Below are 21956 nucleotides of genomic sequence, written 5' to 3'. Positions count from 1 at the left end.
ATATTGTCAAAGCTTACTTGATGTTGTAATTGCCCCCAACGAATGATTGTAGCTTTTTTATCTCTTTGCATTAGCCAATAACCTATAACATTTGAATTGTAAATTAAAGTTTAAATTAAAATCGCACTATACATGAAATTAATGGAGAGTGGGGATGAAATGAATGTCAAATAACATATAAGGATACTCATGTCCTGTCTTTATTTTTTTACACATAATGAAAAAGGAAGAAGAAACTATGTTATCACCATCTTATTAATCATAAAATCTGATTCAATGGTTAAATTTTTAATTTTATTTATTTATTAGAAATTCAAAATTATGAAAGTAATAAATATTCAAAACATTAGACAACAGCCCATACAGAATCAGACCTTACACCAAATCTATTAGTAGCCCTTAGACACATTCCTTAACCACAAAACAACAGCAACATCAAGCATCAAGCCAGATAGCAAACATCAAACAAACCAACAACCAATACAAACATCAAACAAACCAACAACCAACCCTTCAAAAACAGAAACCTAATTGGTGAGACCAAACACAGCACCTGAGCATATAATGATGATCCATTAAAAAGCTCAAATGGGCAAGTAGAGTCAAAGACTAGTGACCCTCTACACCTAACCAGGCATTTGTTACATGCCACTAAACCTAAGCCAAATCAATCATACCAGTGCAAAACTGATCAGACCATGACATCCACAAGGCAAATAGACAGAACAACAAAGACACCGAGACTCCAACAGCAGCATCATATATCAACATTATACAGTGCAGCACCACAGACTGAGCAACAACCAATCGGACATCAGCAGTGATGAGACCAGAGCATACATCAGTAGATTAGCACACAACACTAGCACCAAAGAAAGAATTCTTAAATATTTCCAAATCACTAGTGATAACAAATCCCAAACTAGAAATTCTATTGATAGTGAATAATTCCAGGAATCAAAATTTATGACTAAAAGTGCATTTAGTTAAAAATTTAAAAGAACAACATATTCCAATGAAGGGGGGAAAAATTTAAACAGCGGCCTACCTATTTGGATGGGATGATTTGAAGATAAAATAAAAAGGAAAACAAAAAGACTCTGTTTAGAAAATTACACACAAATTTCATTAACCGATTAACAAGCAATTTCATTAAATTTCATTAATCGCTTAACAAACAAAACACATAAAAACAAAAACACAAACACAATCTGTCTCTACTCATATATATATATACATTGTAGTCTTTTATTTATCATATATTCAATGTAGAATTGCAGTCCCAAAATATATTTATCAATCCTAAAATCTATCTTTACTCATATATTTAAAAGACAGATTTTAGGACTACAATCTGTCATATATTTATCATATACTCATATATATATATATATATATATCTTCAAAATATTAGAGAGAGAGTGAAGTGAATGCCGTCGGTGGAAATCAATCGGTGGCGAGAGAGAGCGAGAGGAAGAGAGATGAAAACGAAAAAGAGGAAGAGGGAGAGGGAGACATACATCTGTTTTGCTGTGCGCCGCTTGAGACTGTGGATTGAAAGAGAATTAGATGAACAATGGTTAGAGCTCATTTGTTTATTTAGTAAAAGGATCGGTCCAGTCTTTGAAAAAAAAAAATTGAAAAATGCAAAACGACGTAGCTTCGTTTTCTAATTTATTAACGACAAAAATCCTTCGATCGCCATAAGTACCGTTCATCTTTTCCGCGACTATTTCATTTCTGTCGCCAAAACTTTACAATCGGCGACCAAAATTTTCGTCGCTATATGTTAATTTGGTTGCGAAAATATTTTTGGCGCTCCCGCCTAAAAAATTAAGTTGGCACCAAACCTTTTGGCGACAAAAAATCTTAACTTGTTGCCAATAATGTAATTTTTGGCGACCAACAATTATATTGTCACTGATTATATAAAATTGGTGACGAATTTCAGTTTGGTTGCTAAAAAACGTCGCAAAAAATGTTTTTTATTGTAGTGTTATGTGAACTTGTTTTATTTTTCTTTGCCAACGCAAGCTCCAAACCACCTTTTGTCTGCCTTCGTCCCTTGCTAGTGCGCTCTCTTCTCTTGAGTCCTTTTGCTTGAACTACATTTGTATCCGCTACACCATCCACTTCAAAGCTTTCGGGGCATGTGTTGGGAGGGATTTCTTGTTCAATAGTATCTAAAAAAGGCATATTGAATTTGCGCTTAACATGCTTTCAATGTTTGCGATTAATTTATCTGCTTTCTCTACCGTCAAGTTATATATTTCCTCATTTTCGGAAGCTCTACATGATATTGCTCTGAAAATTGCCAACAATGATCTATAGCGTGAAGTTTGATGCAATCTTACATCAACCTTAATATCATGCCCCACCTATCTTTCACATTTTCTGCTCTTGCTTTTTTAATCCATCTCTTCAGAATATATTGGGAAGGAATCTCTTTGAATTTGAGGGTGTCTCTAAGGATCTTCAAACAATGACTATACAAAATGCTCTTCATTTCAAACTTTCTACAATTGCAAGTGAGTAAACCATCACACTCTATTCTCACCTTCCTCACCTTTACACCATCACTATCACGAATCGTATAAACGGTACTCTCACCATCATGTTCAATTTCTTCAATGTTTACTTCAAGGGACTTGACATACTCATCTTGAAATTCTTCATAAATTTTATTTGTGTAAACATCTGTAGCTTGCTCCATAATCTTCACTTTAATATTCACCCTTGGCAACTTTTGGCATAGAGCATATTCGACTTGTACCTCTTCTCACAAAGAACTTGATCAAAATGCATGAAAAATTGCATTAAGTTATGATCAGACTGAATGGAAATCCTTCAAGAATGCATTAACGGATTCACTAAGTTGGGCGCTACTCATGCCCGCACCCTATGCATTTCTAATATATAGCCAACCCTATTTTTCCTTGATCCCATATGTTAACTTCAATCAATGATTATCTCACACTTCATATTTGTCAAGCATTTCCTCTCATTTTAACGTAAACTCTTCCTCATCTTCAATGTCGTACATAAATTTGGATAAAACACTCTTCACCCCCTTATCCTTGAAGATAGAATTTGCATGCCTTAATGCATTTTGCATCAAATGCCGAGTGCAAAGGTGGCATTTTGTGTTAGGCATGACAGTAGGTATGGCCTTAGCCATTGCAGCATCCTGATCCGTAAAAATTATTTTCGGAGCCTTACTTGACATTGCCTCTAAGAATCTTCTAAAAAGCCATATAAAAGAATCGGCAGTCTCATCACACATCAACGCTGCGCCAAATATAATAGTTTCCCTATGATGGTTAAATCCAACGAAAGACGCAAATGGTCTATGTGCACTATTTAACTTGTAAGTAGTGTCGAAAGTCACATCACCAAATTGCCCATAATCCATGATCATCTGAGCATCAACCCAAAATATATTTGTAATATGCTTTTCGCTATTTAATTGGGCCAAGTAAAAAAAAGATGGATTCTCCAATCTTTTCTCACGAAAATATTGCAAAATGCTACCTGCCTCCCTATATGCTAAACTCTTTCGCCTCTTTATTCTCAAATAATTTTTTTGGTCCAGTTTTGTGAACCCAAGCAACTCCCTTCCATCAGCTTCATTGCTCATGAGCTCAAATGCAGCATTAAGACGGATTTTAAATTTTTTGGCTAAATCTATTTCGGTTGCTTGTGATGCAAATATCTTCTTTTGGGATGGTAACATATGCGTATATTTTGCTGGTACAAAGATATGATTATGTTGTTCAACAAAATCACCAACACAAAATTTCTGAATATTCTTATCATACTTAATGATAAGTCAGGCTTGACAACCAGTCCTCACTTCCTGCCTAGGATTTTTTGTTAATGGATCTCGCTTGTCGATAACCCGAAACCCCTCCTTATTACAAACAAATAGCCTTGAAGTGATTTGCCCCTCCTTGCTCTTGTTTACATAACCCCTTCTAATCCTAAAGCCTAGCCTTCCTCCATAAGCATTATAGAAATCATATGCTTCTTGTTCTGTATCAAATGTCATGTGAACTCTAGGCTTCCATCACAATCACCCCCGTCATTCTCAACATTGTTAGGTTCCATATCAATGTGCCAAGTCACTTAAAAAATAAAAAAGTGCTCAATATTAACATAAAAACGGTAAATTATGTTTGCAAAATAATATAAACTGAATAAACAAGAATTGACTCATATTAGATTATATAAACAAAGGGAAACAAAGGGGAACAAATCCCTTTAATAGTAAATTATGTTTTCAATGATCCAGATTTAACCCAAATCTCTTAATTTTCTTATAATCAACATGTGAACATACAAAATCAAAATTAAACAACAAAAACAAACAAAATAAAAAAATAAAAAAAAGCAAACAAAAACATAAATTAACAACAACCAAAACCCAAGTGGCAACAACATTAACAAAATAAAAAATTAGGTATCTCACCATAAATAAAAATAATAATAATAAAAAAAGAAAGAAGGAATCTCTGAATTCAGAAACAACATTACAACATTGTGCATTGTTCACAAACAAAATATAAAATTAGGTATCTCACTGTAAAATAAAAAAAATAATAATTAAAAAAAGGCGTAACAGTGAACTTCCTAAGTATTTTGTTTAGAATGCAATGCATATTCTTCAATGAACAAACATATATATTGTTCTTCAGTGGGAGGGTTCTTTAAATGAAAAATATCCACATGTAGTACATGAAAAACAAGCTATTGTAATAGAAGATGAGGGTCCAAACAAGCTATTGTATTTTGTTTAGAAGATTACTGTAAATACCTATATTTTTTCTTCAATCAGCTGGAGCAAGGGCTCGGCGGAGGCAGAACGGCGGCGACGGTTGGACGGCAGCAACGGCGGGGCGACAGCTGGACGGCGACACTCCCGCCTCTCTTCTCTCTCTCTCTTTTTTTTTTCTCTCTCTCTCTCTGTTGCACTCCGGCCTTCTGCTTTTGCTATACCTGCGAGCATATAGAAGGAATTTTGAATTAAAGCTAATTTTTTTTTATTTTTTATTTTTCAAATTATTAACCAAAACGATATTGTTTTGGTTAGTTTTATTTTCAGTCGTTGGATTCTTTCACTTTAGGAGATCACTTTAGGGTTTCATTCTAGAGGATCCTGATACATCTTATCCATGCTTTCTTCTAAGCAAGACCATATGGCTCTCTAGAAAACCAGTAATTGTGCAGTCCATTAACTTATTTCGAGATTCATTTTAATAATTTGAATCGTTCACTTTTTAAAATATAATGAATAAAATATTAAATTGATCAGATATCGAAAGTCTTTTTATCAAATTATATTTATATTTAGTTTTATATTTTAAATTATATTTATTATTATTTTTTAAAATACAAATGCAATATCGATATTCAATGAATTTAATATTTCACAAATATGTTTTATTCGATATATTTTAAAAATAAACTATTCAAATTATTAAAATAAGTCCCAAAATGAGCCTTATGAGCCGCACAACAGTGGCTAATGTGCCTTCCACACAACAACCACTCCAAGACACCCATCCCAATTTCGGCCTATTTTAGGAAATAGGTTAAAAATTAATTTTTTAACTTTTGAAAACTTTTTTTAAAAAACGTGTAAAAAAATAAAGAGATGATGTGATAAAAAAAAAATTAAAAAGCTAACTTTTAACTAAATTGTAAAAATTTTGAGAAAAATTCTCTACAAATAAGTTTTTAAAAGTAATCAAACCAAACAAATTTTTCCAAATTTTTTTTCCAAGACTTGTTTGGTTTACAAATTTTCCAAACAAATCTCTCTCTCATATATATCAAATCAATCACTTTTTCCAAAACTTTCTCTCAAAATAATTTTTCAAAATATCTTTTGAAAAAAAACCAAACCAAATAAATTTTCGTACTTTTTATCTCAAAACATGTTTGTCAAATACAAACCAAACAAGGCCAGAATCTCTCATCCCACTTCTTATTTATAAATTTTTTCTTCTTAGGTTTTATGGATGCGAGTGTTGAATGTTGATCTTGTTTTAGATTTATTCAAATATCAGTTTTGATTTTTTAATTTTTTCAAATAGTTTTTAAATTTGACATTAGGTTTTTTTTTAATTTTTTTTTGGTGTGTGTGGGCCCTTGTTTGATTTTTGAGTAAATTACACCCATTTTTTTAAAAAAAATTTAAAAAATTACAATTAGTTTTATATTTTGACATAATTATATTAATATTTATTTATTTATTTTTTATATCTGAGACTTTTTTATCAATAATTTGTGAATCATATAAATGAAAAAAATAATATTATTATATTATTTCTAGTAATATGTGGATAAATTTTTGTTTATTTATGTGTCCACGCACTAAAATAAAGGTTAGTGTAATTATATTAAATTTATAAAATTAATATGTTTATCAAATTTTAAGTGAGGTGATTGTAATTTATTTATGATTTTTTTACCCATCCGACCATTGTGAGAAATTATTCGTTGGTCCTAAGGAACAATTATGAAAATGTTCGAGGGTCACAATTTTTGTAGTTACAATGACTTAAAATTGTCAAAATGACGTCGTTTTGGGTGCAAAACATGTCAAAACGACATCGTTTTGACAGTTTTGAGCCATTGTGGCCACAAAAATTGTTACCCTCTAACATTGTCGAACAATCATATTTTAGGTGTGTTCTCATCAGTAGATGTTAGAATTTACAATTTGTACCGAATGATTAAGAAATATAAAAAAATATAAAAATATGTGATTAGTGAGGGGACATGGCTATGTGATGCCACTAAACCAACTAATAATTTTTCCACATGTAGTGTGTATAGTAACTTTTGTGCAGCCCTCCACACTAAATCAATTCTGAAAACCCTATCTGAGCAAAGAAGCCACCTTTCCTCATTGACTCGACTCGCTTTCTACTAATCTCTCTCCTCTGCCCCCCTCTCTGGGTTATAGAAGCATCAGATCTCTCTCTCTCTCTCTCTCTCTCTCTCTCTCTACGTTCTTCATCTTCCCTCAGGCTCATCCAACCGTTGCATCGTCCTGTCAATCCGGTGTCGCATTCAAGGTACTATGAAGTTGATTTTGTCATATGTTTTTTTTTTTAAAAAAAAAAAATCGGTGCAGTTTTTTTTAATGATGATTGGAAGTTGTTTATATTCTCAGGTTTACAAAATTTTTTGTTTGCCTGATCTGTGTTGAAAATTTTTAAAAAAAAAAAAAATCATATTTTGATTTCCAAATTTTAATCACATCAACAGCCTAAATCCTAACCCTAAACCCTAAACAGCTGATATTGTTATTTTTTGGGTTTTTTCAAAAGCATTGGTTCGTTTGTAAGTAAGAATTTAGAATTTATCTTGTTGTTCTGTTAAGCAAGAGGACCAATAATTCAGAAAAGATAAAATCTTTTACTTACTTCATCCATATGAGACTTAGTTTAGCTTATTACTGCTTGTCCTTGCTGTTGAACATTTGGAATTATGTTGGCTTTAGTTTTTCACCATGCTTTTGACAGTTATCATGTGCTTGAATAATTTGTCTTCTGTTGTGCCTTGTGTTCCCTTGGGATTGGACCCTCGTTTGTGATTTGTTAGTGGCTTTAGGATCTCAACATTGATGATTTAGTCTAAATTGTTATTTGCTTTAGGATGTTATTGTTTTATGTTAAATTGTTTCCATGAAAAGTGTTGGTGGCTATGTTGTTTTTTTCTTCTTCTCCTGAGTATTGGGTATGTGTACAGAGAGGCTGCTTCCTCCAAAAATGGAGAAAGGAGGAAGCGAGAGAGAAGTACCAATATTCAGAGATATAAGGCGATACTACTGCAAGTATTGTGGTATCTGTCGCTCCAAGAAGTCTCTCATCACCTCTCATGTCCTCTCTCACCACCAGGTTTGTTGCTTATACATGGACACGTCTATACATGTTATTCTTCAATTCTTGTATCATGGATAATAAAAAAAATTACATTTTCAGTTCAGTTTATGTGGTTGATCATCAACCGATCCATGTTTTTTATTTTGTCCAAATCCAATCAAGTGTCAATGATCTAATGACCCACTACTTTAATGACCCAAATTTATTTATTTTTCTCCCTTTTTTGTCCGGCTGATTCAATTTGATTTGACGTGAGTTGATAATTTTTGATCTCATATTTGTTAATTGATTTCGTTATTTGCATTTCCTGGGCTTCATTTAGGATAAAATTGAAGACAATGATGGTGTTGATGGAAATGGGGAAAAGAAGGAAGTGAAGTCAAATAATACGTGTGAACAATGTGGCACAAGTTTTCAAAAACCTGCACATTTGAGGCAACATATGTTAAGCCATTCAATCGAGGTATTCATAATTACTGTTGTTGGTTTCACATGTTTGTATATGCATTAATAGCATGCCTTGATATCTCTTTCTTGCTCCATGGTTGGTAAACGGCCCACCTTTATAGCTTGTAGTTAATGATTTGAGATTCAGTTTTTTCTTTCCTAACTTTGTTGGGTTGGGTATATTGTTTCTTGTTCCTTATTGTGGGAGATCTTCTTGATGTTTAATTCTGGAATGTGCTGTTACTTTCTTGGCCATTTGAGTAATATCTAACAATCCACTCGTTGTTGAATAGTCAAAATGATTTTTTGGTTGCCCAGTTAACACGCTAATTTGTTATATCAATAATTTTCTGTTATAGTTGCAATGTGACTGTTTATAATATTTTTATTTGTACTAGATGTACGCCAAGAAATATGCGACAGTGCTATGGTAGAAGCTGGCCTTATTCCTTTCAAAGGGAAGAATTTTTTGAATTTCAATTGTTCACCAAGTGCCTTTTAAATGTTGATCCATAAATTACTAAATTTTGTGCAAGTATGAATGTATAAGTAGATATACATTTGCAAACATGTATGACTAGTTAAATTGTTCAGATCAGATCTAGTATACATGTTATACCTATTTTTGTCCGGGAATATAATTATGTTTTTCTACATCCTTATGGATGATGAAGCTTTAGCATGTGCTTTGGTTGGTTGAATGTACAAAGCTTATGTTTCTGACTTTTTTTCTTCCCTAATCACAACTTGGCATCTGTTCAAAATAAATAATTGTGCAGGGCTAAAAGTTTTAAATGATTGAAATAATATGACAAAACCCATTGATGTTGTTGTGTGAAGCATTGGATCCCAAATAAAGAACTCCAAAATGCGAGAGGCAGCAGTCTCTTCCTTGAATGGATTAGTACCAGGCAGGGGGACCTCCTGAGAAGCTCCATCAAGTAAGCCTCAATCACGCACTGTTCCATTTTAAGGTTTGACGGCTTCTTCATTTGTGTATTGTAATTGAGTTCATGAAATCTATGAAATTTGAGCTTTTAGGTACTTAACAAAGACTATATATTGTATTGCAGAGGCCATTTACTTGTCCACTGGATGATTGCAATTCCAGCTACAGAAGGAAAGACCACTTGACGCGACACCTTCTTCAGCATCAAGGGAAACTTTTTGAGTGCCCTGTTGAGAATTGCAACAGCAGGTTTGCTTTTCAAGGTAATATGAAGAGGCATGTCAAGGAATTTCATGAGGAGGAATCATCTTCTTCCAATGGCGATAATGGTCCGAAGCAGTACATCTGCCAAGAAATTGGGTGTGGGAAGGAATTTAAATATGCATCAAAACTGCGGAAGCATGAAGCTTCTCATGGCAAGTTGCTTTCTTTTGAATTTTCATCTTTTTTGTTATTATTCTTCTATTTAAGTGGATGATTAGTGGAACAAATAAGCTCTCCATTCTTCTATAATGAATTTGCAATTTGGAAAGCCCCCCTGATAAAACCCTCCACAATTGCAGTTGAGTTGGTTACAGTGGAGACATTTTGTTCAGAACCAGGCTGTATGAAAAATTTTACTAATTTGCAATGCCTCAAGGCCCATCTCCAGTCTTGCCACCGACATATTACCTGTGAGGTATGTGGGACCAAACAACTGAAGAAGAACATCAAAAGGCACCTCCGGACCCACGAAGCAGGGTGTTCATCTGAGAGAATTAACTGCAATTTTAAGGGTTGCCAACACACATTTTCAACTGTAAGTTGCAGCTAGCCTTTTGATAATTTCATATATAATTTATCTAGCTGTTTGGTGAGGTTGTAAAGCAATTTTTTATTCTGCAAAGCAATAAATTTTGTAGAATGCTGGACAAATGATGCATTACCCTTTTAATCTAATATCATTTAATTAATTAGCTCATTTAATATTGTATTAGTTTTAATATTTTTTTACTTAATATGTACTTTTGTCAGAGATCAAATCTCCATCAACATGAGAAAGCTGTGCATCTTGAACTCAGGCGTTTTGCTTGTAGCATTACCGGTTGTGGTATGAGATTCACATTCAAACATGTGAGAGATAAGCATGAGAAATCTGGTTGCCACGTTTATACCTATGTAAGCTTTGTGCACCATTTGGGTTTTTCTTTTCCCTTCTCCAGGTAGGGTGGTGTAGTGAACTGATTTCATTATTTGCTTTGGGTTCAGGGGGACTTTGAAGAGTCTGATGAACAGTTCCGATCAATACCAAGGGGTGGACAGAAAAGGAAGTGTCCAACTATAGAAACTCTCACACGGAAGAGGGTTTGCCCTCCAAGTGAATCGGCTTCTATTATGAATCAGGGTCCTGATTACCTCTCCTGGTTGCTCTCCACTGAAGCTGATGATGATGGCCAGCAATGAGTTATGCCCATTTATTTTAGCGCCATCTAGGTTCAATTTTGATCTCTTAGTTGTATTTTCTTCCTCTTTGGGGTTCTGTTATAAGCTGTGTGTTTTACATGTTGTATAGAATTAGATACGAATGGTATGTTGTATTGTGCGGGTCTTCATGTCCTCTGCATCTATTGTCCACAATGAAGCCATGTAATATTGAGCTAGGGTTTATGTTGCTGTGTATAGTGTGCTTAATTGTTCCATGTTTTGCCCATTTCTATGAATGATATGTCAAATCTTTTGTAGTCCACAAATGTTGGCATGAATTGTAAGACGGGATGTGGCACCTAAAGAAAACACCCAAAAATAAATAAATAAATAAACCTAATCAGCAGAAGCAGTGCAAGCTGTTATTTTTGTTAAAGTGCGATGCTTCTATAAATTTCTCGAAACTCCTTAGATCTGTAATTAAATCTGCTCATGATTGGGCTAAGATGATGACTAGTAATGATAAGCTCTATTTATACATACTAGTTGGATAGCCTGTGTGGGGTTGCATTGTTGTTGGCTGGGAATAATAGCCAATAGCGAGGCAACACATAGTTAAGAAGGTATATGTGATTTAATAAGTATTTTATTTATTTATTTGTTTTGGAGAAAAGATAAAGAGCAATAATATAGAAATATATGCAAAAGAATGTTACAAAACATTGAGAAAGTATGTCAGCCCCTTCTAGAGGCTGCCTTTGCTACTTCATGGGTACCTTTCACTACTTGCCTAGATACCTTATTTACACATACAAAATCAAAACATTTACAAAGGTAACTAATATCTTGGACAGCCAAAACCAAAAGCCAAAACTCAGAAAGAAGAAAATAGAGGGAAGAAAAAAATATGTTGTGAATCAAAAGAAGAGCCAATCTAACAGTTTGTTCAGCAAAACAAAACTAACAGTACCTCACTTGAGGACTGTTCTATAGCTGGAGTTACTTCCACCGAAGACACGGACCCTGTTACTTGTATTAGGGCTGAGTAAAGAATTCGTAAAATCCGTAATCCGATCCAGTCCAATCCGATCCGATAGGTTTGGATTGGTTTTTTAAATCCGCTGTTCGGTTCCGGATTGAAGAATTAAAAATCCGTAGTATACGGATTGGTTTTGGATTGAACCCCACGGTTCCGGATTGGAACCGATCCGGACCGCATACAAATAGTATATATTTTTATTATACATCCTCCCCCATAGTATCTTCTCTTATTTTATATAAAATCTAAACTCAAACCTAAAACCGTATAATATCTTCTTTTATTACTTTTGTTTGTTAGTTTTTAATTTTAATTTGTAATGGTTTAAATACTTATGGTGAAACCAGTTTTCTTATGGTTGTTTAAATTCTAGAACAATATGTCGCTGTTATAGAAATAAATGTTGCTATTGTGAAACTAATATAGCGCTATATTTATATTTTTATGAAATTAAAGTGTTATATATATATATATATTTTTGTTATTTAATTATGTGAATCTGTGATCCTAAACCGATCCCATTGGTATTTAAATGGATTGGTTTGGATTGGTTCCATGATTTAAACGGATTGGATTGGTTCCAATTTTTCAGGAACCGTAGATAACGGATTGGTCCTTATTTTATCCCAATCCAGTCTAATCCGGACCATGCTTACCCCTATTTATGCATAGAAGAGTTAAAAAGCTAATAAGTTAAATAAGAGATTACTAAATAAATTAACTTCTGTAAGTAACAATTTATTTATCAACTTATTTTAAGCCAATAAGTTAATTTAAAAGTAGTGTGTCAAAGAAAACTTAAAAAAACCTTTTTATAAAGTGCTGAGTTAAAGAGAGAACATGCCTCACATAGAAATGATGGGTGGGGGAAAAAATTAAATTACAATTTCTACTGGAATGAAAGACAACCCCCATATACATATATTGTTTGATACCTCACCAAATGAACTGCAATAAATATTATGTTATATCACTCCATGACTTGAATAAATAAATTACAGTAACAACCATATGTTTCCAAGAGAACCTCAAATTTCCATCAGAATTTAGATATTCATCTAACAATTACACATACTAGGTTACAAAGAAGGATCACAATTGGGAAGTTTAAATCCCACAAGAAGTATCAATAATACTATCAGTCAGCTAATTTCCATGAAGCAATCCCAAAAAGAAGAAAAAAAATGACAATGGCAAAAAAGATAAAAAGCTAAAAACTAAAACTAGTGAAATATCTAACGCAGTTAGTCTAATGTGAGAATTATACAATACCAAACCATCAACTACTTTTTGTCGCTATTCATGTTGCTCTTCATTTTGTAGCATTTGCAGAGAAGAAAAGAAGCAACAACTGAAGGATGTGACAAAAGAAAGGAGTGGGTTGTGGCCAATTTGCCTATTTTAAGACATCAATTCTTCTGAGAGGGATGATGAATTGGTGCTAATCTTCATGCCTTTGCCGTAAGCAGCAATGAGTAGTGCCTCAGCTCGACCTGCAAGTGCCAGATCCACAGAACATAAAAAGCTATAGAGGACGTAAGTAGTTAGTGTGAACAACACAGGCACAAATAACTCTTTTGCTGAACCAAACGTATCATTTGTTTACCATAAGAAACGATCATTACCCCATGCTGATCTAACCCGGAACAAAACTATACTTCCACTTTTTTTTTTGGTGGCCTCACAGCCCCAGCTTTTAAACCATTGTACAGATGAACTAAAAAACACCAAGATAAGCTGCCATTAGAAAATTAAAAAAATAAATAAAAATCATGTAGCCTACAGTTTGATGGTGATATATGACCCCTTGCCTGTTTTTCAAAACAATGGCAGAATAGGTTGAGGGAATGAATTGCTTGGCTTGCAAATATGTGCACTGTAGGGGTTTGTGGCTCCTTCAGAGAAAGTGAACTTCCCTCAAACTAGGGTGTTCTGATCCCCAAGCTTTGTTTTCTATCTTAAGTTTAAACTGTTGAATTCAAAGAACTAAAAGAGGGAGGTGTTCAACAATTTAGACATCCAATTACGACTGTGGAAAAGACATCGCCCTGGTCCGCTATTGCCTTAAAACTGAGCCGAAGCAAGTCAATTTGAAATGTAAATTCGGGAAATTGACACTGGAGAATACTGATCTTTCATATCGCTTTCCATTCGTACAATAGTGTATTACAGGGTATTAAGAACACAATGGAATTCAAAGGCGAGTGCAGGAGAATCAAATGAACAAGGAAATAATTCGTTCTTTCCAGGGTTTAAGAACCAGAAAGAAGATGAGGATTGCCTGGCATAGAATTCATCCATACTGATGTCTCATTATGTGGATGGAGAAATTGTTCTGCACAAAGAGGCCGCAACTTGACATAAGTGATGACGCCACCTATCAACGATGTTGCAACATCATTACAATCGATCCAATGAGGATGTTGGACTGATGCTGGTGGGCTGACAAACTTACTTTGCATTGGAGGAAAGTATCTGAAGCTAGATGAATAACGCTACATTGTCAAATATATGTATGACAACATTTCTCTATCAAAGATGGAAGACCTTCAGTCCGGGCATGAAAAACTTTTGACCTCCAAATAAAGCATGACTACAGGAAAAAGAAGACAACTACCATTATGGTAGATGATATACAAAAAAAAACTTGGAAACCCATTTCCATTTTATTGGATAGAGGATGAGAACCACCTAGGAAGAATGGACACTCCAAAATGGATTTTGTGTCTGTGTCTGACACCGACATGATGCGTACGAATGTGTCCACTTGTCAAACACGCCACACCCTCTCCCTTCAAATCAAGTTATAAACAAAGATAGAGTGAAGTCTGACACCGACATGATGAGTACGAATGTGTCCACCTGTCAAACACGCCACACACTCTCCCTTCAAATCAAGTTATAAACAAAGACAGAGTGAAGATGAATAAGAAGAGATGATGATGATAAACACCACTCAAATGTGACCATGATAATATAGGAAGCATAGACATGCATCCCAGGTGCCCACATGCAGTGGCGGAGCTAAAAATTTAAGGCAAAGGGGGCACATATTATTCACATCATTGAAAAGAAGGGGAAAAAAACCCCACAATAAACAACGAGATACTATTAAATTTATACATTTTTTTGAGGGTCTATTTGTTGAGATTTAATATTACAATTATCGTGAAAATTACATTGATATAGCTTAGAAATCCACAATCAACAACCCAACTGAATTTATGATTAACAAATTCAACACTATTAATCAACTCAACAAAAAATCCCATTATGGAGAAAAACAATCAACTAAACAAATCCCATAATAAAAAAGAAATGTTCAATTAATTCAATTCTTACCATTGACTTTCCAGTCCAGGGTGTAAAAGAATGAACAAAAAAAATATAATAGAGCACTTTTAAAATATAATAGAATAGGAATACGAAGAATTAATAAGCACTACTCAAGTTTGGCAACGAGACAGTTTCAGCTAGCTGAGACGAGGTCGGTTATAACCAACCTAGTTCTTAAATGTGCCTTCATCTTTTCTAGATTCTATAGTTTCCTATCTGTGTATATGTTCTCTCTTTTGTAGATTCTATAGTTGTCCTTTGTTTTTGTTTTTTTTGTTTTGTTTTGACATATTTCACAGTTGTTAAATATACCCATTGAGCATTTTATTTTTTGAAACCGTACACCCTATTAGTTTACTATCTATATATAAATACTTGGGACTTTCAAAATGGAAATTGGGGTATTTTGCTCCCAATTCTTTTCCAACGTATAAATGACACTAATTAAGTTACTGTTAAAACTTCTAGTATCTGTATTCATGTTATGTCATATTTGTGTCATGTGTCTATATTGTGTTTACCAGAGAACAATCCCAAGTTATCAAAAAAAAAATATATATATATAAATTCTAAGTTTCAAAAAGGCTGAAATTTTATGAAGTCCAAATATCAAATTTTAAATGCGTTGAAAAAGTAAAAATAAAAGTGTCTTCTCATGTTAGTACGTAAATGCCTATAAAGGTGCTAGTTGGAAACTTGAAATGCAATTCAGCATATATCTATGCCATAGTTAAGTAGAACCAACTCAAGGCAGGAACAGCCCAGTGTGTTTTTAACTCCCGTGATGAGACAAAATAAATAAAAAACAAACTGTTGTCTCAATAATTTCTCCATAAAATTTTGCGAATTCAGTACACCTTGATTCAGAAAAAAAAATTCAGCATTCCAAATGCCCTCCCCTTACTGAAATTTCCAACAATCTCATTTGCATGTCCTTGGGTTGGTTCAAGGTATTATTGCTTTGCTTCTTACTTGAGAAGATCTTTTACTGTTAAGCTATATTTGCTAGCAAAAGAGCCTATACTATGTAGTTTCCTTCTGTCTTTATAGCAAACAGAAGTCATTAAAGAGAGCAAAAAGGAAATATGTATCTAGGAGAGTAATATACCATGATCTTTCTTCCTTTTCAACAGGGAACTCATAGATGGAAATAATGTGGATGCAGCTTCCCTGCTTTCATCCTGCCAAATTTGGACATCTTTGATAAATTAAAGGATGCATATATAATTCTCATAAAATTGCATATAAGTTCTAAGAAAAAAATGAGTATGAATGATGGCAGTATTAGCATCTTCTTTTCAAGTATTTTGCTGTTGGGTTCGTAAACCCATCAACCTGTCATTTTTTGTTGAGTAGTGCCATTCCCATTTGTAAACACGTTGGAAGGTAGTAAGAATTCCATGGGCAACAATGAGAGTGGGTTGAATTGTGTTGGGACTCTTGGTGATAACTCATCTGTTCAGATTAATCCTGTCAGGTAGGATGGCAACAACTATTTGATTTGATCATACTCTTATAGCTTGGCAATCGTCTCTCGTAGCCAAACTAGTTGATTCAACATCTAGTGCATGACTAAACAAGTACATTAATCTTTAGAAGTACAAAGCAAAGTCTGGGTCCAATGATCATTAAGAAGCCTTTTTGATCCAAAGAAAAGTGTTCATGACAGTGTTTAGTGGTTATACGATATTTTAGTAATTTCATATTTGCTGAACATGGGTTGCGGGGTGGCTCATGGATTTTCTTTTGGGTCCAGTTATTAAGTGGATCATTTTTATGAGTTTTATTATATCCAGAATAGTGTTAGTGGTAAAAAGATCGAAATTTCTTATTTTGATTTCATATCATAGTTGGAGTAGAATTAGAAGTTATAGCTATAGTTAGTCTAGAATACTTGTAGTTACTAAATATTCTTAACTTCTGGATCTAGTCCTTGTAGAAATAGTAGTCTTTAGCCTATAAAAATTCTTTTCTCCATCTTTATTATCTATGCTAGTATAAAAATTGCCATAGATTTTGAACATCTGTAGCTGTATATTGCAACCTCCATGATAATCCTAAGACCTGAAGATGGGAGGAAGAGGCTGAGTAGTATACTACAACTGTTGATTGGAACATTTTCAGCTTAGAGTACCAAAGCCATATTAAAGCAACCACTACAAGCTCATGCATTTTTAAACCCTTGACATGTAAGTTTTGGGTCAAACAGGCGAAGGCTACTCAGCTTCTTCCATTAGGATTCTCATTCTTGAACATGTGTGGACTGCCTTATGGTAATTAAAGGCTTAAAAAACACAAGTTAGATCACAGTGAACCCTATATCTGCAGTAAATTTTTAAAAATGAGTTTGATATCGTAAGGAATATATTCTTATTGTCTAGTGAAAAACAATGAATGAAACTTTACAATAATTAAACTTAATCTTAGTGCAAGTTTCTTCAGAATTTTAATGAAGGGAATTTCAAAGTAAACAAATATTTATGTACACTCACATTATTACATATATAACCTAAATGAAAGGTGAGACATGCTTATGCCACTTTGTGAGGCATCAAGCGCACCTTACTTGAGCGGTTTCCGGAGAGTTTGAGCTCATTCTTCCATACAGAAGATGGCACTGGAACAACAGAAAACCCTGATGCAACTAAGATCCCAATCCACAGTCCATATCCAAATCCTCCACCCCACCATCCCTTCATTGCAAAAGAAAATAATATGCATCATTGATGGTGAAAATTTTGTTGGCAAACACAAGAAGCCAAAGGGTTCTATGTTCAGAATGTACGACAGCCCAAAAGAACAAACAGAGATTAGGTAGGATCCTTCTGCCGCGAAGACACCATAGAAAGTACTTGCACAAAATTTGGTCCTGTTTGGATTTGTTTGTGTTCTTAATTTCCCTATTTGATGTTTTCAAAATGTTTAAAGACTAACAGTTGTTAAACAATATTCAGAAGATGACAGTGTCATTTTGAAACAACAATCAGAACATGTTCCAATTAGAAAACAAAACCTAGAAACAAGTTTCACATCAGTGGTCATAAAAAGTGTAGATAACAAAGGGTGTCCATAACTGAGTCACACGCACACACATGTACATATGCAGAATGTGCGCACAATATCTCATGGGGACAGACTTGAGAGACGCTTGGGAAGTAATTAAGTCTTGAACAGATAACAAATAAGAAATGTGGATAGTTCTCCGTCCCAAATCTAATATTAATTTTAAAGTGCCATAGTGAAAAGGTAGCTGCCATATCAGTAAATCTATAGAAGCAAGAATGAAAAGCACATAACAATTTTTTCCCTTGATATATGGAAAAAGCACACCATTTTAACCAGATTCAAATTCAAGTTGGATCACTGAGAAAGTGGCCCAAGGCCATGAGCAATTTAAAAACAGCATGCAGAAAGAACATTTATTTGCTGATACATGCATTCATTGGCATAAGAAAAAATGCTCACAAAAAAATCAATCCATGTACTAAAAAATATTGAATAGTCGTTAGAAACTTCTAATTGTGAAGGATCAAATGCTCATGAGCATATGAAAAAATCATATACGTAAAAAAATGTTTTGGAAATAAACTAACAGACATAACATACATGACATCAATGCCATGCAAGGTTTGAAAAGAGAAAGAATCAAAATATCAGCATTATCATAACAATAGTGATGACAACAACAAAGACCAACTGCTGTGCAGCAGTATTAATTCCTAATGCAACACAAATAATTAGCATTTCTATCGATTAGGAATTTTTGCTAACCTGTTTACCATCTTGAGGAAAAGGTATTGATTGCTCTACATATGCAGTAGTCCCTGAATTAAGAAAATCTCAATTCAGTATAGATATCTTTCAGCATGGAATGCAGTTGAAGAATAGTACATGATAACAATTATGTGGTCAGTATGGAGAAGCAGAAATGACTGTGTATTTAACAAGGTGCAACCGGATTGGATTGCTTTGGCAGAGCTAATAAAGGTTAGAGTAGCGTTGTGGGCTTCCTCATCTTTGAAGGGGTTTAATTATTCGGTACATGATATTATATATAATCTGAGTCAAGTCTGTTATTGTGTGTAGTTAAGTGCTGGCTTAGGAAAGCTCTGTGGGTTGATTTTGTTTGCTTTACTGAAAAAATGTTTTGCATAAGGGCTGGTATATGCTGTCTTCTGATGTTCTGTGCATGAGCCCTGGTATGCTATGTGCTAATTCTGATCTGTTTTGAGATGGTCTGTGTTCATTTGGATACTGATCTGTTTTGATTAAGCTGGTGAATTATGAGTTAAATTGGGCTGCTGTATGTTGTTTGATCCCGAAGCTGTGTTGAGATGAATTTGATGTGCTGGTTGCATGAAATGATGATCTGCTGGTTTATGGGTATGAAATGATGATCTGCTGTGCTGAAGTCTGGTGTCAAAGGCTCCCATGTTTTGCCTTTCGCTGGGCTTTTGGTCTGGTTTGAATTAATAAGACTGAATTCTGTTTTCATTCAGTGAGGTGTTCAGCTTGATGCAGCCCATGGTATGCTCTCAGAGGAGGGTGTTTCAGAATTCAGTGTGCTCTTGGTCTGTGCAGAGGAGTGTGTTCTTGGTCTGTGCAGAGGAGGGTGTTTCAGCTGGGGGCTAATCCACCTGAGGGTTGTCCTGTGTGGTGTATCTAGGTGCTTGTTCTAGTTTTCTGTTTTTCTGCTGTTTTTTTCCTTCTCTTTCTCCTCTTGTTCTTTTTTGGTTGGTTCCTCACCAACTGGCGCCTCGAGCTTTGTCTTAGCTCCAAGCTCCTCTTTATTGATGTACTATTCCATACCTTGTATGTTGTCATCAATAAAGATTTTTTTGCCGATCAAAAAAAAAAAAAAACAATTATCTTGGAACCATAACAGAATTAACAATATAATTGAAGAACAATACATGATATAACTGTACATGGTCTTGGATAGAGCTCAACCCCAAAAACTAGTTATTAGGTTGAGGGTGCCCTCACGCTTATATGTTTAACATTACTTTAGGGGGTTCTTAGGAAGACGGATTTTTGGCTTTTTGGGCTAAAATAACAATAAAAGACAAAATATGCTAAAATAGCCAATAAGACAAAATGTCGCATCAAACCCATAACCATTTCACTTTTTCTCTCACAAACATCACATCCAATAACAAAAAAATCCAACCCTCTTTTCAAACACAACTATTTTAACCTATTAAAATAGCCAAAAATTAAAATAACTTACTAAAATAGCCAACTTCCCAAATGGGGCCTTAGTATTCAGGTGATGTGGGACTTCGCTTCACACGCTCCCTCATGCTCAGTGTGCTCACTCGGCAGCACCTGTGGCTTGAGGCCAAGGGCATGCACCCTACCCATCCGTGAGTACACCGGCTCTGATACCATGTAATACGGTATACCCAAGAATGTATCTTATATTGAATAGATTATTAGAGAATGACTTACACACTTAAATAAGAAACGCAAGAAACCCTAAAGGCCTAATTACAAAGTAGTAAGACTAAACTACCCTCACATACTAAATAAGATAAAACATAATATCTCACAATAACCATACATTTATATCATTTAGCATGACTATCGTGGTCAATGAATCAAGAAAATCTCAATTCAGTTTAGGTATCTTTTATGTAGTTGAAGAACAATACATAATAAAACAATTATCTAGGAAACCACAACAATAATGCTTGTAATAAAAGATTTGAATTAAAAATCAACAAAGGATAACATTTTCTCAGATTGATAAGGCTTTTAGAATCTCTTGCAAGTAGACAATGCTGTCTTTGAAAGTTTCAAAGAGCTTATTTGAAGTTGTATGTTTGGTACTCCTTTATGCCTCTATAGGAAGTTGTTTTGAGCTAAGTAAGCTACTTGTTGTGATGCTCATTTGACGATTATGTCCAAGGGAGGGAAGGAAGGAAGAAAGAAGTTCAATGTTAGAATTCCTTCTCTCAAGTGTTCTTGTCTATTGGATGCATAGTATTAGTCACTCTTGTCATTTTGTCACATTCCTTAGCCTTGCTTTGGAAGACATCCTTTGCCAACCTATTGGTCTCATCCCAACAACATGAGTACTTTTCTGCACAAGTATGTAGGTCAGAGGTGAAGTGGCTTGGGAAAATGGGGAACTATCTAAGCTTTAGCAAGAGGATATGGGTACATGATGGGGGTTGTCATCTTTGCACATGTGGTTGTTTAGCAAAGGTTGCAGCTTCAATGAATTCAAAGAAGGATGAGTTGTAAGATTCATTTTTCGAGCAAGGAAATGCAGCACATGTTCCTCATCTATGGCTGTACGTGAGAACTGTCATTCCATCCGAAGTGGTGTTAAATTGAGTCACTTAGCTGCTACCAAAACTTTGTGACAAGATTCCTAAAGGGGGAGTTCTGACGTAGTAAAATAATATCTTTAAATACAAGTGTCATTAGTTGGTTAAGTGTCAATTGTGGTTGTCAGTGGTCTTAGTCTATAAATAGATGATGTAAGTGTAAAACCCAAGTTGTGTGTAGGATTATTTTATTGGATAGATTAGTAATTAAATTAATTTATATGGGTCATTTATTAATATCAAAGAATTAGTTATGAGATGGCATTATATTTCCTATTACTTAGATGGGTAATTTTGTAACTTTGTGAAATTAGGTTAATAAGCCCACCTATTGTGGCTTTAAGTCTTGGAAAACAAACAAAACAGAGGCTATGAATTGCTCCATATGCAGCTAGGGTTTGAGAAGGTAAAAGAAAAAAGAAAAGAAAAAGAGAAGAGAGGTTTAAGTGAGGCTACAATAGGGATTGAAGGCAGCACGTTGGTGATTTTGGGACACCCATTGGTTAAGGTAAAATCTGTCTTTACTGTTAATTATTAAGTTTATGTTGAGGAAT

General features: G+C 34.3%; 2 protein-coding genes and 2 long non-coding RNA genes across 5 annotated transcripts; 1 reads left to right on the top strand and 3 right to left on the bottom strand.

Moving 5' to 3' along the window:
* Positions 1-3001: 3001 nt before the first annotated feature.
* On the bottom strand, positions 3002-3733 carry LOC114257585 (protein FAR1-RELATED SEQUENCE 5-like). The gene has a single exon (XM_028197367.2). The coding sequence runs from the start codon at positions 3731-3733 to the stop codon at positions 3002-3004; it is 732 nt and encodes a 243-aa protein (XP_028053168.2).
* A 3183-nt stretch (positions 3734-6916) lies between these two features.
* On the top strand, positions 6917-11018 carry LOC145789226 (transcription factor IIIA-like). Of its 2 annotated transcripts, XM_082911160.1 has the most exons (7): positions 6917-7082; positions 7759-7907; positions 8215-8355; positions 9413-9704; positions 9852-10087; positions 10303-10446; positions 10537-11018. In XM_082911160.1, exons 2-7 carry the CDS (start codon positions 7779-7781, stop codon positions 10729-10731), a joined length of 1137 nt encoding a protein of 378 aa, XP_082767286.1. In that variant the 5' UTR covers positions 6917-7082; positions 7759-7778; the 3' UTR covers positions 10732-11018. The 2 variants fall into 2 exon arrangements, with proteins under 2 accessions (XP_082767286.1, XP_082767287.1); XM_082911161.1 differs by lacking the exon at positions 7759-7907 and having other exon boundaries at positions 6946-7082.
* A 1657-nt stretch (positions 11019-12675) lies between these two features.
* Positions 12676-16242, bottom strand: LOC114257592 (uncharacterized). Its single transcript, XR_014357538.1, has 2 exons — positions 16176-16242; positions 12676-13224 (listed from the first exon to the last, which is right to left on the bottom strand). It is a non-coding gene; the product is annotated as an uncharacterized LOC114257592 (long non-coding RNA).
* Positions 16243-17627: 1385 nt separating this feature from the next.
* Positions 17628-21526, bottom strand: LOC145814196 (uncharacterized). Its single transcript, XR_014357537.1, has 3 exons — positions 20298-21526; positions 18839-18891; positions 17628-17760 (listed from the first exon to the last, which is right to left on the bottom strand). It is a non-coding gene; the product is annotated as an uncharacterized LOC145814196 (long non-coding RNA).
* Between the last annotated feature and the right edge of the window lie 430 nt (positions 21527-21956).

This window comes from Camellia sinensis, unplaced genomic scaffold (genome assembly GCF_055761805.1).
Source record: "Camellia sinensis isolate YWXY unplaced genomic scaffold, ASM5576180v1 Unanchor1, whole genome shotgun sequence".
Taxonomy (NCBI): Eukaryota; Viridiplantae; Streptophyta; class Magnoliopsida; order Ericales; family Theaceae; genus Camellia; species Camellia sinensis.
Note: the sequence above shows the minus strand (reverse complement) of the source record. Positions and strands in the feature narration are given on the sequence as shown.